A 14,965-nucleotide genomic window follows, 5' to 3' on the forward strand; every position below is an offset into this window, starting at 1 on the left:
CGTGGTGGGTTTCTCAGTTATTGATTTTGTTCTGCAAAGACAGCAAACGCAAAAGGGCAACATTTGTGGGTCGGTTTGCGTTTTTGGGGGAGGACTGTTACAGGCAGGGCGAGGCGTCGTTCAAAAAGCCGGCTTTAACGGAGAGCGAGAGAGCCAACAGACAGCAGGCAAACAACAAACAGTGAAACACGAAGGATGAGTAAAGTACATAAAAACAAACACATGCTTATGCCCGTTATAAGGAGTTAAAAGGATATATTAAGAATCCATTAACTTTAACAACCCATGAACACCTTTCAGTTATAAACAGTAAAGCTACTAACACCCAATATTCTAACACATTAATGGATTCAAATCTCTCCTGTCTATATCATTTGTATCAGCATTCTTTACTATACAAAAAAACTTTGGAAAATACCTCACTATATCCTCTGTGAACAGCGTCAAAATTAGGTTTTACCACATTAAAAAAATAAGTTAAAGACAGGGGATATTTTTGGAAATTTCTTCTAGTGAAATTTATTCTTATTTAAGCGATACGTCGAATGGGAAAATTAAAATTAGTAAATTCGTACGCAAATTCTCTTGAGATGCATTTTTATAAAGTTAAGGCTACTATATAGTTGTTATATACGCCTATGGAATTCGAACGTTAACGAGGGGTGGACTCAGTCAATCTTAATTCGATAGGTTCAAACAGTTAACATTTACGACCCAAGTTTGAGTCCCTTAGTCCCAATCCTCGTTATTCTCGGTGTTGGTTATGTCGGAGATGGTATTTCCCTGTGTATAAAATGCATGAATCAGTAATTGCATATAGTAAAAAGTTCTGTGGGTAAACTCACGCCTCCACGGACATCCACGCCACCGAAGTTCTTGCCGGAGTAGCCTCCACCACCGCCGCCGCCCCCGCCAATTTCGCGAAGGAACTCCGGAACTGTCTGATTAGCTCCCTCCAGGATTTTAATCAAGTCTCCAGCGAGTGCGCGATCCTGGTCAGGATCAAAGAACGAGGTGGCACGACCATTATTACCGACACGGCCAGTGCGACCAATGCGATGCACATAATCATCGATATTGTTTGGCATATCAAAGTTGATCACATGCTTGATGTTCTTGATATCTAACCAGACAGAAGAAATGGGTTAGGTTTTCAAATCAAGAAGCCTAACTTCTCCATTGTATCTTACCAAGACCACGAGAAGCCACCGATGTGGCAATGATAACCTTCATGGAGCCGTTCTTGAAGTCACGCAAGGCCTGCTCGCGTTGACTCTGGAGACGATCGCCATGGATCGAAGTGGTCGGAAATTCTGTTTCCGACAGGAAGGAAGCTAAGAAGTCAGCCCCACGCTTTGTTTCCACAAAGACGATAGTACCATCCGCTTGCTCGCGAAGGATTTCCTTAAAAATCAAACGAAAACCAGGATTTTAATATCTATTAAAGTTTATGGACAATTTTCGAACTTACCATCAGCTTGGCTCGCTTGGCGAACTTGCTAACCTCGTAAATGGTCTGCGACACATCGGAACAGGCCCCTCCAACCACGCCGATGGTTACGAAGATATAGTTCTTCAAGAACTCTCCCGCCAGGCGCTGAATTTCCTCCGGGAAAGTGGCCGAGAACATCAAAGTTTGGTGCTCCGGACGCATAGTCGGGTGGGTAATAAATTTGCGCATGGTTTCCGAAAAGCCCATGTCCAGCATGCGATCGGCCTCGTCCAGCACAACAAAGCGAGTGTCACTGAAGGTTATGAAGGTACGCTCCACAAAGTCCATCAGTCGACCAGGAGTGGCGATTAGGACATGGCAGCCCTTCGTAATGCATTCGTTCTGATGCTTGAACGAGGTGCCGCCGTAAACAATGCTGATCTTCAGATACGAATCGTAGCCAAACTTTCTCGCTTCACTGAAGATCTGAATAGCCAGCTCCCTAGTTGGGGATACAATCACGGCCTGCGGCTTTCCAATCTCCACATCCTGGGGATCATCCAGCAACTTGCTGAGGATCGGCAACAGGAAAGCAGCAGTTTTACCCGAGCCAGTCTGGGCACAAGCCATCAAATCACGACCAGCGGCAATCACTGGGATTGACACCTTCTGAATTGGTGTCGGTACCTTGTAACCCGATTTGGTCACGTTCTCTCCGACAATGCCACGCAATTTAGCGTCGTCAAAGTTCTTGATGGCCCTCGGCACATCCTCGCCGCTCACCTAAACAATAAAAAGCAGTCATTTATTTTCACAAGTCTTCTGATTTGATAGAAATATAGTTACCTTGACGGGAATGTTGTCGTACTTCGAGAAGTTAATGCCCGAAGTGATGCCACTACTGAAGATCTCCGTTTCATCGTTAGACGGCTCCGGCGGAATATAAAATTCACGCGGCTTCTCGCCATTTTCGCCGACCTCATTGTTGTTGTTCACATCATCATCATTGCGACGGCGTCTCTCAAAACCGCCTTCCCCCTTCTCGCCGCGTTCTCCGCGCTCCCGATTGAAGCGGCCTCCACGACGTTCTTCGCCTAAATAATAAGTGATTTCGTAAATAAAATAAGATTGCTTGAAAGAAATAATTTAATTTTATACAAAAATGCAACACTTTCTAATGTTTCACAAAACATATAATGATAAACACAATACACTTAATAAGACATGCTGCAACTAAATCAAAAAGCATTTCAAAATTGTGTACTTTCATATATTTCTTTAATAAAATAAATTAAGTCTAGAAATTAAAAATTCCAGTACAAACTTCACATTTTAAAATCAAATGAAATAGTTTCTTATAAACTACAAATGTTTCTTAGAAGTTGGCTTTAAATTAAAAATACGAATTTTATAGGAAATAATGAGAAAAATTATATACCATCCGAACTAAGAGTCAATAGATACATTTTAAAATAGAACAAATTAAAATTTCTCTCCATATTTATAATAATCCCAACTATTTCAGTATAGTTTAAATATAATTTGGTTTCAAATTAAAAAGAAACTTTCAGGAGACTATTAATATTCTTATAAATTATAGTTATGTATTATTTTATCGAAGGGAAAAGAATCTACCATCCGAACTAAGATTTATGAAATTTGCTGTCTTAAGCTCAAGTAAATAGCGGCATGTGATCACCGCATCTCTACGATTCCGAATGAAGGATGCATTCTGCATATCCACCTGAGGCTGTCTGATGAGGACCTCAAACAAGCCATGGACAAGGCGAATCTTATCCTTTTCCATGTGTATAATGATCTTTGGATCGTAGACCTTAACAGCGGGCATGGAATAATAACTAAACGAGCCTTCGCGACTAAATAGCAACCGGGACTTTCCCTCTTCACTAAGTTGCTTGTGACGATCCACCATTAGACGTAGCATATTAGCGTGTTGTGAAATGAAAGCCAAATCCTTAATCGACACCCGATTCAGTGGACTTTGCGTTGCTGTCCTGGGCTCCTTTTGTGTTTGAAGGCCTTCTGTTGATGTCACTGTGGAATCCACTTTTATTCGGCTAGCATCTGCATCTATGCTAGCGATATTAAAAGATTGAATCTCCAGCGTTGGCAGTACCTGCACATCGGTCACATAGGCATTATCGCTCATATTAGCCAATGTGCTTGAAACCTGCAGAGGGGCGTCGTCAATATCCATTGGCATAAGTTGTATCGAGGTATTTTCCACCGATGTATTTTCCGTTGGCATAAGATGTACCGATGTATTTTCCATTGGCATTAGTTGCACCAACGTATTCTCAACTGCCGTAAGTTGTACCGAAGTATTCAATAAGTTAGATTTGTCCACCATTTCGGGTTTAGTTTCATGAGCATTTATAGGACCAACTATAATCTTATTTGGATCCTGAACGATGGGAGTAGAATTTATTGGAGGTAATAGGGCAGCAGCCGAATCAAACGGTGCCATCTGATCTTGAGCATTAACAGAAATATCCAAGGGAGCTACTTCAAGATCCTGGAAAGCAGCTTTCGATGGCATACTAGCTCCAGAATCGCAAATCTTTTGAAGATCATGAGCCAACTCCATGGAATTGGTAGCTGATGTAGCTGGATCTATCTGCGGTAGTCCAAGAGATTGTATGTCGATTGGAGGAGGCATCACTTCTGGCAGTCGTGAAGGATCCACCACTGCCGCAGCATTCTGCAGGAAGTCAGACATAAAAGTGGTGGCAATATGACGATTGCTTCGCATTGCTTCCTCGCCTCGGATTGGTTGTTCCGGTGTTGTTGGCGGAGTGGGAACTGCAACAGGGCGATGAGGAGCTCGAACTCGGGGACGTCGGACCCTGGCTGCTCGCCTGGGAGCTGGCCCTTCGACATAGTTAACCAACTGATCCCGTGGCCGGAAAACACCGATCCATTCACGTGGCGGACTCAAAGGAGGGGTCACTGGCATTGCAACTGGCAAAGCAACCTCTACAGCTGCCGCAGGTTCTTCCAATATGACTGCGTTGGCCTCCTCTTCCGGTGGCAAAGACATCTGCAGCTCACGTGACCCCCTGGTGAGGGTGAGGGGACGATGGTGCTCCTCATCAATAACCGGCAGTCTGGGTTGGAAATACGGAAAGGGAGTCAATGATGGTGTACCTCCGAGCCGAGAACGCACAACTGATAAACCAGCCTGTGCCATTGCGGCGGTTTCATCCCCATCCGTTGGCAGCACCAAGGTGCCGCTGTCCAGTTCCAACTCCAAGGAATGTTGTCCTGGCAGCGATGGACCAATTGGGGTCGATGCTGCTCCTCCTAGCACCGACAATGGAATGGCGCCATCATCGTAGGTCAGATTGCGTATAAATGACAAGCTGTGAAACGCATATTACTAAGCTTATGTACCATTAGAAAGTGAAGCAAGGAGCAGTGAAAGGAAAGTGGTATAGAAGAGCATGCCTAGTTCTTTTTAGGGAACAAAAATTGACGAAAGTCAAGCTGTCAAAATTGAACACTTCTGTGAGTATGTTAAAATTTTCGGTGATCACCTAAATTTTGTTAAGTATTTGTAAATTTTAAATGTTTGTTTCCCCCTGATAAACAAAGGAACTTCGGAGCACCCACAGATGGTAAGAAAGGAAAGGATAGTACTAGTTATTTGGTTAAAATACCCTGGATCGCTGTTTTGTCCAAGTGGGGTGCTCGAGGCACGCATAGCTACCCTGTCGGAGACACCAGCTGCGGATAAGGGGGTTCCTTGATTCGATTCGTAGCGACTGACGGGTGTGTTCTGATTCTGGGACCGGTTTTGTCGGGCCAAGTTTACTAAGCTGCTGGCCTGCACAGTGCTAGAGTTGTCCGATCTGCTGCCACCAGTCTCAACAGCAGCTACCACCATTGTCCTACGAACTATGACAAAAATGCCGATTGCATTTTGGCACCTTGAGTGGCTCTCCCAAGATGGCTTGGGGGCATTTGGCCAAGAAATGTTGTGACGCAACTCGCGGGAACTGCGAAAAGATACTGTTCTTATTTCATGGCGAACGACGTACTCCTCACTCAACCAGTGGCGAAATCTGGTAGTGCCAAATGTGAGATCAGGCCCTGTGCTCCGTTCGTCTTCCGATAGTCCATCAATAGACATCCGGGGATTAATCGGAACAATATTCTCAAACTGATGCAGCTCTTGGGATGCAAGTCCAATCTCGGTTGTTTCCGTGGCTCCTGTTGCTCCTCGTGGTCGACCGCCATCAGGTCCCCTCGTCCTGATCTCCGAAGATTGGGGCACCACAAACTGTGGTGAAGTCAGCTCAACTTGCGACATGTTTGCTCTCCAATCGACACCCATGTCTTGAAACTGCCTTAAAACATTTGCCTCCTGTTGCAGGGCACCTTCAGTGTCGATTAGCAATCGATCCATGTTCTCTATAAAGCGATCCATCATGGCCTTCGTCTCGCGTATCTGATGCGCTTTTTGAGCACGCCTTTCCTGATCAAGTCTCTCCAGAGAAACCCACTCTTTGTTCACCAAATCCTTGAAGGCCTTGAACAAATAGTCACGCAATTCCCGAACGCTTGCCAGGCTGGTTGTGTACTTGACCAAATCCAGCTGATCGATGAATTCGCCCACCACATCCTTATCCAAGCTGGATGGGATCGGTGGCAGCTCTATGGCTGAAGTTGGCAAACCCACCAATTGGTCGAATTCGGGAACACAAAACGAAAAAACAAACTACATGACAAAACAATGCACAAACACAGCGTTAAACAGAGACATAATTTACCTATTTTTAGGACGTTTTGGTCTTAGTTTTAATATTTAAATCTAAGTGGCAATTCAGAAAATGTACTTACCATCCTCATTGTCGTCGCGACGACCTCGGAACCCGCCGCCGCCTCCTTCACGGCGGCCACCGCGGTAACCACCTCCATCGCCGTCTCCATCGCGATCTCCTCCCTTGTTATAGCCGCCTCCCTTGCCGCCATCGCCTCCAGCGGAGCTCTTGCCAGTGTCCTCTTCATCGCTCCAACCGGAAACTTCCTTGGTAGTTGTGATTGGCTCAGAGGGCTGAAAAAGCTCCATTTAGTAATCTTTAAATTGTGGTTTTAGTTTATACATACCTCATCTCCCCAGTCTGACATATTGGTGGATTCTAAATAAGCTAAAAAAATAATAAAATTAATAGTTAGTATAAATTGTTTTGGTAGTTATGTAGTCCAAACAGAAGATCTTGCTTTTTAAAAACCACTATCTCATTTGATAGCTACCTCAGGTTCCTATTCAAATTTTCTTCTAATGATTTTTAAAAATCTAACTTAATATTCAGTTAGGGACTCTATTATCTGAGCCACTAACTCTGAATATTAATTTAGGTTGTCAATACCACCTTTTTTTAATTAAGTTTTTTAACGGCCTCCACCTACAATAAATCAAATCCTTTACACTTGTGTATAATATCTATATTTATTATGGATATTTTTTTAACCGAATCTTAAATTACGCAGAAGTCAACCAAATTTTAAACTGGCGCCCAAATCGAAAACATCGCCAAGTGCTCAATAAACACAGCTCATGGTGTAGGATTAAATTTTAACCAAATATAATATTTTTACCGTCTTTTTAACATTCTTATCCCCCTTCATTACAGACCCTCCAGCCAATGTCATGAGTTTTTCAAACTAAAAACCAAAGCCCGCCCAAGCTAGAGCCCACTAAACACAGCTGCCATTCGGAGGGAAACCAGCCATTCGCCCCGAAACGCGTGGAAAAACGTGAGTTTCTGTTTTTCTATGTATACCAAGAACACATGTGGCCGCCCTTGTGTGCGTGAGCTGGCCCATGTGCGTGAGGAATCGCGTGCGCCAGTGTGTGTAGGTAATACTAGCAGCGAGGCGAAGAAGAAACGCTGAAAATTAAGGTTAGAGAGCAGCAGCCACCAAACAGCCAGCAGAAAAGTAAGAAAAATCCCCCCAAAAGGCCCACAAAAATTGCGAAAATTCAAGTTAGTCAATGTCCTTGCAACGTAAATCACAAATTACAAGAAAATTCAAACTATTCCATCACAGTTTGTCATACAAAAATATCAAAGAAAACCTCAGAAATCTCGATAGGGTGTGAGGCGCGGGCGAAAAAATCAATCAATTCCTACTAAAAAACTGTGTGTTCAAAAATTCTCTTTTGCAGAAAAAAAGGCACGAGAATAAAGGCAGCCAGCTAGCGAAAATAAAAACAAACAACACACCCATCCATAAAATCATGGACAGCGCCGGTAAAAATCGTTATGAACTCTTGTTCATGGACGACGATGTCAGCGATCCATTAGATAATCTTGTGGCGCCGACGGCCGCCGCTGCCTCTGCCGCAGCAGCAGCCGCCGCTGGCAAGAAGAAGCAGCCGTCAGCTGGTGCAGCGGCCACCAAAACGACCGCCAAGGTGACCAACAACAACAACAAGGCGGCCGCAGGATCCAATCTGGGCGGACCCAATGCCAAGAAACCGAACCAGGCCGAGAAGGAGAACAAGCCGAACAACGCCTTAAACAAGACCGATGGCAAGAAGTTTGCCCCATCCGCCGAGAAGCCACAGTTCAACAACAACAACAAACAGCAGGGTGCTCCACGACCAGGTGGCGCCAACCGAACACGTGAATTCGGCACCGGTCAAGGACAGGGTCAAGGACAAGGCGGACAGGGTCAGCAGCGCAGCGTCAACTTCCGTCAACAGAATGGCAATGGCAATGGCAACACTGTGGAATCCCGCGAGCAGCGCAACAACCGCCGCAACGTCCGCGAGAACGGAGGAGCACCCGATGGCCAGCAGCAGTCGCGTCCCTACCGCGGTCCAGGCGGCGGCCAGGGCGGTGCTGGTGGAGATCGCCCGCAGCGCCAGAACAGGAACTACGATGGCCAGAACAGGAAGCGCGAGTTCGACCGCCAGTCGGGATCGGATAGAACCGGTGAGTTAGAGCAAACCATAAGATACATCCATCTTAGATGATGTGCTTTACTAAATCTGAATACTCAGGTTGAAGAATAAACTTAGACTTCTGGTTATAGATAGGTTATGGAATTGAATCTTTATTGTGAGTATAAGACGTTCGACTTATAGTGTTCAAGATCAGAAAGATAGGATCTTGCTCATAGCACAAGGTTAAAATAGGCTAGCCCAAAGACACCACTTAAGACCATGTTCTTATCCCACCACTGAACAATAAAATCTAATCCTCAATAAACACCATTTTGACACTTTAAAAATTTAACTATGATGCTCGACTATATCATATCATATTATAGCTTCAAGACTATTAAACTGTTCTTAATGTCAGATTTTAAAATCTTTAAATTGATTTATTGTTATCAATATTTTCATCTGCCTTGGTAGTTAGTGATCTAAAGCTGAAGCTAAACCATCGTGGGGCACAGCAGACATAACCACAAAATGAGCAAGTTCGCCCACCTACATATAAGAAAATTTAGAAATGAAACAAAAACAACGCTCCATGACAACCAGAAAAGCGAACTCAGCAGGCAGGAAAAACACATTTCATCCATAGTTTACACGCCACCTATTATCATGTTTTGTTTATATTCATGTGAAAATATTAGCCGTCTTCCAGCTAATATTCCTCAGATCTTATACTCAATTGATACTAACCAATAATCCAGAATAGTTATTGTTACTTGAGCCAAATGAATTCCTAATAATAATAATGCTGGATAGTTATCAATTTCAAGAAGTATTTGATTGCTATCTACATAACAAAAATGATACTCCATTAGCAAGCTCGATCAGCTAAGAGCAAGTGTACTTAAAAATCTATCTATAATTAACCAATTTATATATAAGCCCCCAAGAAAATTATTTGATAACTATAATTTTACGAGCGATTTGAGGAAAATATGAGACAATCCTAAATGCAAAGACAACGACTAGATTAAATGTTGAATGGCAGGGTGTAAACCATTTGTGGCACAACAAACCCCCATAAACATATGGACAATGGGAAGCAAACCCAGCAAATCTGTCGCTCACGTGGTGGATCAGTCAAATCAATACTAATGGTCAGACAGTATTCAACAAGCAGCTAGCTACACATCACACTTCCATCCACCAAATAAAATCAGCTTCCTCGCATTCTCTGTTATTCACTGCCTTCTCAGACTGTTTCATTTTTGGAATATCCAAAATTATAATAATCACAACGCAGCAACAGAAAAGAGGAAGCACTACAGCACACGAATCGAAAGAGAAAATGGGTTAAAAATAGTTTGCCCATCTTCATGGCGGCATTCCCGTCTAACGCAAGTGCTTGTAGGAGGCCTTTGCAAGGCACAAATGGGGGAACAGTTCCCCCACTGAATCTGATTACAGCGAACGGGTGCTGTCGGCTTATCTGTCACCATGCGAGGGCAGTGAAAAGGCCTAACGTGGTTAGACTTCAATGGGCAAGGTGATTCCCGACCATAATTGACCCAATTAGCGCCGTATTGATAGAGGGTATTGTTAGAAAAATAGTTGGCATTTGGATTGGAGTCTATGAACAGTAGAGGTTTTTGCTATTAAAGCATATTCACGCTAGGCCAACTCCGAAATATGTTATCTTCTTTCAAATTTAGATTTAGAATAGAATGATCCATTATCCAACTCACCGATTTAGTCAAGAAATAAAAATCAGCACGAGCTCTCTGTGAAGAAATAAATTAGAATTAGATAAATAATATACATTGAAGATATGCTAACTTACTTATAGCTTGAAAGCAAGTTTCCAGATAGTTTTTGTAGGCTTTGGCTAGTTTCCAGATAGCTCAGCTTTTTCTTACAATTGGCTTTGCTGTAATTAAACGTAATATATTATTAATTCGTGTAATCTTCTTGCATTATCCACAGGTGTGAAATCAATTGACAAGCGGGATGGAGCTGGTTCCCACAACTGGGGATCGGTCAAAGAGGCTATCGACGATGTGAACAAGAACGAAAGCGAGACCAATGTGAGCACTGCCGAGGGTGGAGCCAAGGCCGACGAATCTGCCACTGAGGCACAGACCGAGGCGCAGGCTGCCGCCGAGGAGGAGGCCAAGGAACTGACCCTGGACGAGTGGAAGGCACAGCAGGGACAACGCATCAAGCCAACCTTCAACATCCGCAAGGCTGGAGAAGGTGTGTGAACAATGAATATCTATGGGTTACCATTTTATGTAACATATTTTAACAATCTTTGAGACAATTGTAACTGGAAAAGTCGAAAATCATCCTTCCTTCATTACAATTTTGGGATAATCAATGTTGAGAGCTTTTAGAAACACAATTCCTATCTATAATATTCATGCTAAGCTAAGCTCAGCAAGTAAAATTTCAATCTGTTCATTTTCACAACTTAATTTCAAAGGAAAGACTAAACCATTCTATAATCTTTGAAAACAAAAACCCACTATAACTAAACATGATTGTCCTAAAAGAACAGACTCTTCAAAACGAAATCTAACAATACTTTTACCCCCAGGTGAGGACACCACACAATGGAAGAAAATGGTCGTCTTGACTAGCAACAAAAAGAAGGAGAACGACAGCGAAGAGGAGCTCGAATACGATCCCGCCCTGTATCCTCAGCGCGTGGGCAGGCAGCAGCGCGTTCTGGACATCCAGTTCAACTTCAACGACGGTCGTCGCGGCGGACCTGGTGGCTTCGGAGGACGTGGTGGCCGTGGAGGACCAAGACCAGGTGGTGGATTTGGAGGCGGACCACGCACCGAGGGAGGCAATCGCGAGGGCGGCAACCGTGAGGGTGGCGGCAACAACCGCGAGGGCGGAAACCGTGGTGGCCCGCGGGATGGTCCGTCTGGCAGGCAGGAGCAGCATAATAACGAGGGCGGTGCTCCATCCGCTCAGAGCCAGAGGCCGCCCATCGAGCGTCGCGGTCCGGGCAACAACCAGAACAATCAGAACAACAGCGGTCCAGGTCAAAACAAGCGTTTCGAGCGACAACAGAACACTGCTCCCAAGGTCAACGATGAGCGTCAGTTCCCCACACTGGCTTAAATCTCGAGAGGATTTAGGCAGGAGGTTGCTCCTCAAATTGCAGTTTTGGTGACTGAAGAGATGAAGAAGATGGAAATCAGCAAGTTACCAAAATGAAATCTTATAACTTACATATATCACAGACAAGAAACTTTTTAACAACAAAGAGGGGGAAACCGAAGATGAAACAATTGTAGCCGCCATATAAGCCAAAAGCAACAAAAATACCAACCAACAAAGCTAAGCAAAAAATTGATAATAAATTATACATACATATTTAAATATATGACCAGAACACACGAAAAGCAATTTTAGTTTATGCGTGGCCAACTAATCAGATTTTACCCGATAAAATCACGATCAAGCAAGTGACCTCGTGTAAACTAGTCAAAGTCAGGGGCTAAGTCATCCTCATTAGGGATTTTACATCTAATGTCTGTTCACCAGTCGAAGAGATTTGTTTCGAGATTTTTCTACATAAAAAACGGCATGGGCGGACATAGAAATTGTTTTATTACATCAACCAAATCCAGATGTAAAGTTGTTTTTTTTTATGTTATTACCAATCACTTAATCAAAAATCATCCTATCTAATAAAAAACCAATTACAGTCGCTAACCAGTGAACAGGGCGAATAAAATAAAATAAACTAAAGATAAAATATATAATATACAACATCACGGCCTGACAAATTCTTCGATAAAAAGAAGCAAAATACACTACATTACAATAGTTTGTTTTCATCGAGAGAACAGTAAAAGCATTTTCATTACTCATATAAACTTTTTGTTCTATTACGAATCACATTTTCGTAGCGAAATGTACGTTTTATTATTTTTACTATGTTAACTTTTATTTAAAATAAAGAAAACAAAATGGACAAATATTAAAATCAGTAGTTGGAAAGAGAAACCTTAAACCGAAAGAATAGTAAGTGTTAAAACCTTTGTAATTGTGTTTCTTGGATGCAAATTCTATAATTAAACATTTAAATTTAATAATTATAACGCAAACTATGCATCATATATACTACTTTTAATTATAAAAACCTAACTGAACACACACTGAAATACAAAGCAAAACAATATTAATTTAAGCATTATTAAAGAAATAAAAACAAAAAATATCGATTAACTATTGGAGCAAATTATAAACCTTTAATAAGTAGATTTACAGTTGGAGGAGGGCCACTTTCAAGTCAGATGATAGAAACCACTCCTAGAAACGATAGTACGAAGATCCCTGTAAAATCGTTTGCTTCTATTAATTAGAAACTGTATAAATTATATGAGATATATATTCGTACATACTTGGTAAAATCAATTTTATGACGGCAAAACGAAACACACAAAACAAAAGAATAAGCAAGCAAAGTAAGGAATAGAAGGAACTCGTAGATGAACAAAATATACGACATTTTTTGAAATATTGTATTGTATTTTGACCCAAAGAAACAAACCATTCAACAGCAACCAAATGTTGAGCAACTCGTTTAAACAAGAAAATTTATTTGATAAAAATAAAGAAACAAAAAAACACTTGAACTTGAAGACTTTAATGGGAATGGGGGTCGAAGAGAAAGTGAAAACTATTGAAAAGCGGGGTGTGTAATTTGAAGCGAGCAGGATTGGGAAATATTCTAAGCGTTTTAAATTTCATTGGATTCTAATTTTTAAGCAGTTCTGCCGAGCCGAAAATGAAAATATAAAAATAAATTTAGTAAATGAGAACTATAATAATAATAATATAGGAAACTAAGAAAACGAGAACTAAAGAAAGAAAACAAAAAAAGGGCGGGAAATGCAATGACACATCTGATAGAATCTTCTAATTTGTCTTTGAAAGAAAAAATCAAATTAAACTTGCGCGCGTAAAACAAAAAAGTAAGAAAGGGACGAAAAAAAAGAAAAGGGTCACGAGCATGAAAGAACAGGCAAGCACGAACAAAAACCAAGCGAATGTTCAGAAAAAATGAGTCCCCGAATTAAAATGAAAGATTATGAAAGCTATGTACGAAATATTTTCAGCGAATGTAACAAATAATTTGTGAATGAAACATAAGACCAAAGCGAAAAAGAAACCGCAAAGACCAAAATTTAAAACGTGAACTGAAAAAGGGTGAAAATCAAGGTGGTAAGGCCAAAATATGTGGAGAATAAGCAAGAAAATCAGAATAATTGCGCGTGAATCTAGATTAATTACATATTTATTAAAACTAAATAACAGTCGACAATTTCTTTGGCAATTTTCAGCAGAGCATGGTTGCATTTTATATAAAATTTACATTTTAAATAAAAATTTTATTTTTGTATTATTTTTAAACTTCTTTAGTAAATTTTTTTCACAAATAGATTCTAAAGTTAAACACTTAATAATTTTCACGCGCGGACTGGTTTTTTTTTTTCCATTTTGTGGAAAATGAGTAAGAAGCCTAAAGAAATTTCGAGAACTTGTAAGATGAATTACTTATTAATTTTACCTAAATAACGATCTGCAACTTGTTTGGTAATTTTTAACAAAGCATGTTTTGCATTTTCAACTAAATTAAAAACACATTTTATTATAACCACTACCTTTTTGTAATTTCTTTTTGTATACTTCTTAAGTTAATGCTTTTTCACAAAAAGATTATCAAATCGAACTCTAAACAACTTTCACGCGGATCCAGTAAGAAATGAATGCAAAAGAAATCGGCAAACTTCAGGCCTGCCAACTTATCAAAAATGCACAGTCGAAAAGGGAAAGAGTGCTTGTTTCACACAAATTGGCGCTTCGACAGCCCTAGAACATAACGGTGACTAGCAAAAGGAGAGCAAAAAATGGACGCCAAGCGAATGGGGCCAAAAGGAACTTGCAAAGAGTTTTCTTGGGAATTTATAATTTTAAATCGAAATTTAAAAGGAAATTTTTAATAGCATGAAGTATTTAATGTACTTTCTTTTACTTTGAAGAGCAGGCAATTTAATAAGCCAAGCGAATATCACAAGATAAATTGAAAAACTTACGTTTCTACTTAGCATGCTTTAAGTATTGAGAAGAAAACCCTTTCTAGCACTTTTAATTACTGCCTCTCTGCAATTTATAATGGAATTTCATGCTTTTTGCGCGTAATTTTTATAATTTATAATTCAACGATTTGTAGCTCCGAATTTAAAATATATTAGCAACCTGAAGTTCCGCACGCTTACCTTGTATTTCTCCGAGTTTTAAATTTTAGAATCACTTAAAAGTTATTTCACAAATTAAACGGCGAGCAAAGCACTTCGCGCAAATTCGAGCCAGAAGAAATTCAATTCGAAAAACGAAATGGACGAGCCATCCGTTTAGAGCTGGGAAAACCTTTCGATAGACGAATAAGCCTGTTCAAACGATAGCCACGGTTATATCCTCTACACACAGCGAAATATCGACCCGTTCACACTCAAACGAGAATGTGAAAATGTATTACTACCGCTAGTAATACAAAAACTATTGAGATCTAAGTTCAACATTTTTATTATCTTGCCCGC

General features: G+C 41.1%; 3 protein-coding genes across 4 annotated transcripts; 1 reads left to right on the forward strand and 2 right to left on the reverse strand.

Annotated features, from left to right (window-relative positions):
• Nucleotides 1-491: 491 nt before the first annotated feature.
• On the reverse strand, nucleotides 492-14,778 carry LOC119546063 (ATP-dependent RNA helicase vasa). Its single transcript, XM_037852132.1, has 10 exons — nucleotides 14,645-14,778; nucleotides 10,186-10,272; nucleotides 10,091-10,126; nucleotides 6,563-6,603; nucleotides 6,296-6,509; nucleotides 2,279-2,526; nucleotides 1,472-2,215; nucleotides 1,191-1,404; nucleotides 846-1,123; nucleotides 492-783 (listed from the first exon to the last, which is right to left on the reverse strand). The coding sequence occupies exons 4-10, from the start codon at nucleotides 6,581-6,583 to the stop codon at nucleotides 730-732; spliced, it is 1,773 nt and encodes a 590-aa protein (XP_037708060.1). The 5' UTR covers nucleotides 6,584-6,603; nucleotides 10,091-10,126; nucleotides 10,186-10,272; nucleotides 14,645-14,778; the 3' UTR covers nucleotides 492-729.
• LOC119546067 (sister chromatid cohesion protein solo) lies at nucleotides 3,045-6,218 on the reverse strand. Its single transcript, XM_037852138.1, has 5 exons — nucleotides 6,188-6,218; nucleotides 5,113-6,115; nucleotides 4,472-4,815; nucleotides 3,770-4,396; nucleotides 3,045-3,664 (listed from the first exon to the last, which is right to left on the reverse strand). The coding sequence occupies exons 1-5, from the start codon at nucleotides 6,216-6,218 to the stop codon at nucleotides 3,045-3,047; spliced, it is 2,625 nt and encodes an 874-aa protein (XP_037708066.1).
• LOC119546064 (plasminogen activator inhibitor 1 RNA-binding protein) lies at nucleotides 4,929-12,547 on the forward strand. Of its 2 annotated transcripts, XM_037852134.1 has the most exons (5): nucleotides 4,929-5,070; nucleotides 7,090-7,213; nucleotides 7,626-8,397; nucleotides 10,329-10,598; nucleotides 10,942-12,547. In XM_037852134.1, exons 3-5 carry the CDS (start codon nucleotides 7,698-7,700, stop codon nucleotides 11,475-11,477), a joined length of 1,506 nt encoding a protein of 501 aa, XP_037708062.1. In that variant the 5' UTR covers nucleotides 4,929-5,070; nucleotides 7,090-7,213; nucleotides 7,626-7,697; the 3' UTR covers nucleotides 11,478-12,547. The 2 variants fall into 2 exon arrangements, with proteins under 2 accessions (XP_037708062.1, XP_037708061.1); XM_037852133.1 differs by lacking the exons at nucleotides 4,929-5,070; nucleotides 7,090-7,213 and adding an exon at nucleotides 7,246-7,396.
• Nucleotides 14,779-14,965: the final 187 nt, after the last annotated feature.

This window comes from Drosophila subpulchrella, chromosome 2L (genome assembly GCF_014743375.2).
Source record: "Drosophila subpulchrella strain 33 F10 #4 breed RU33 chromosome 2L, RU_Dsub_v1.1 Primary Assembly, whole genome shotgun sequence".
In the NCBI taxonomy this organism is placed as follows: Eukaryota; Metazoa; Arthropoda; class Insecta; order Diptera; family Drosophilidae; genus Drosophila; species Drosophila subpulchrella.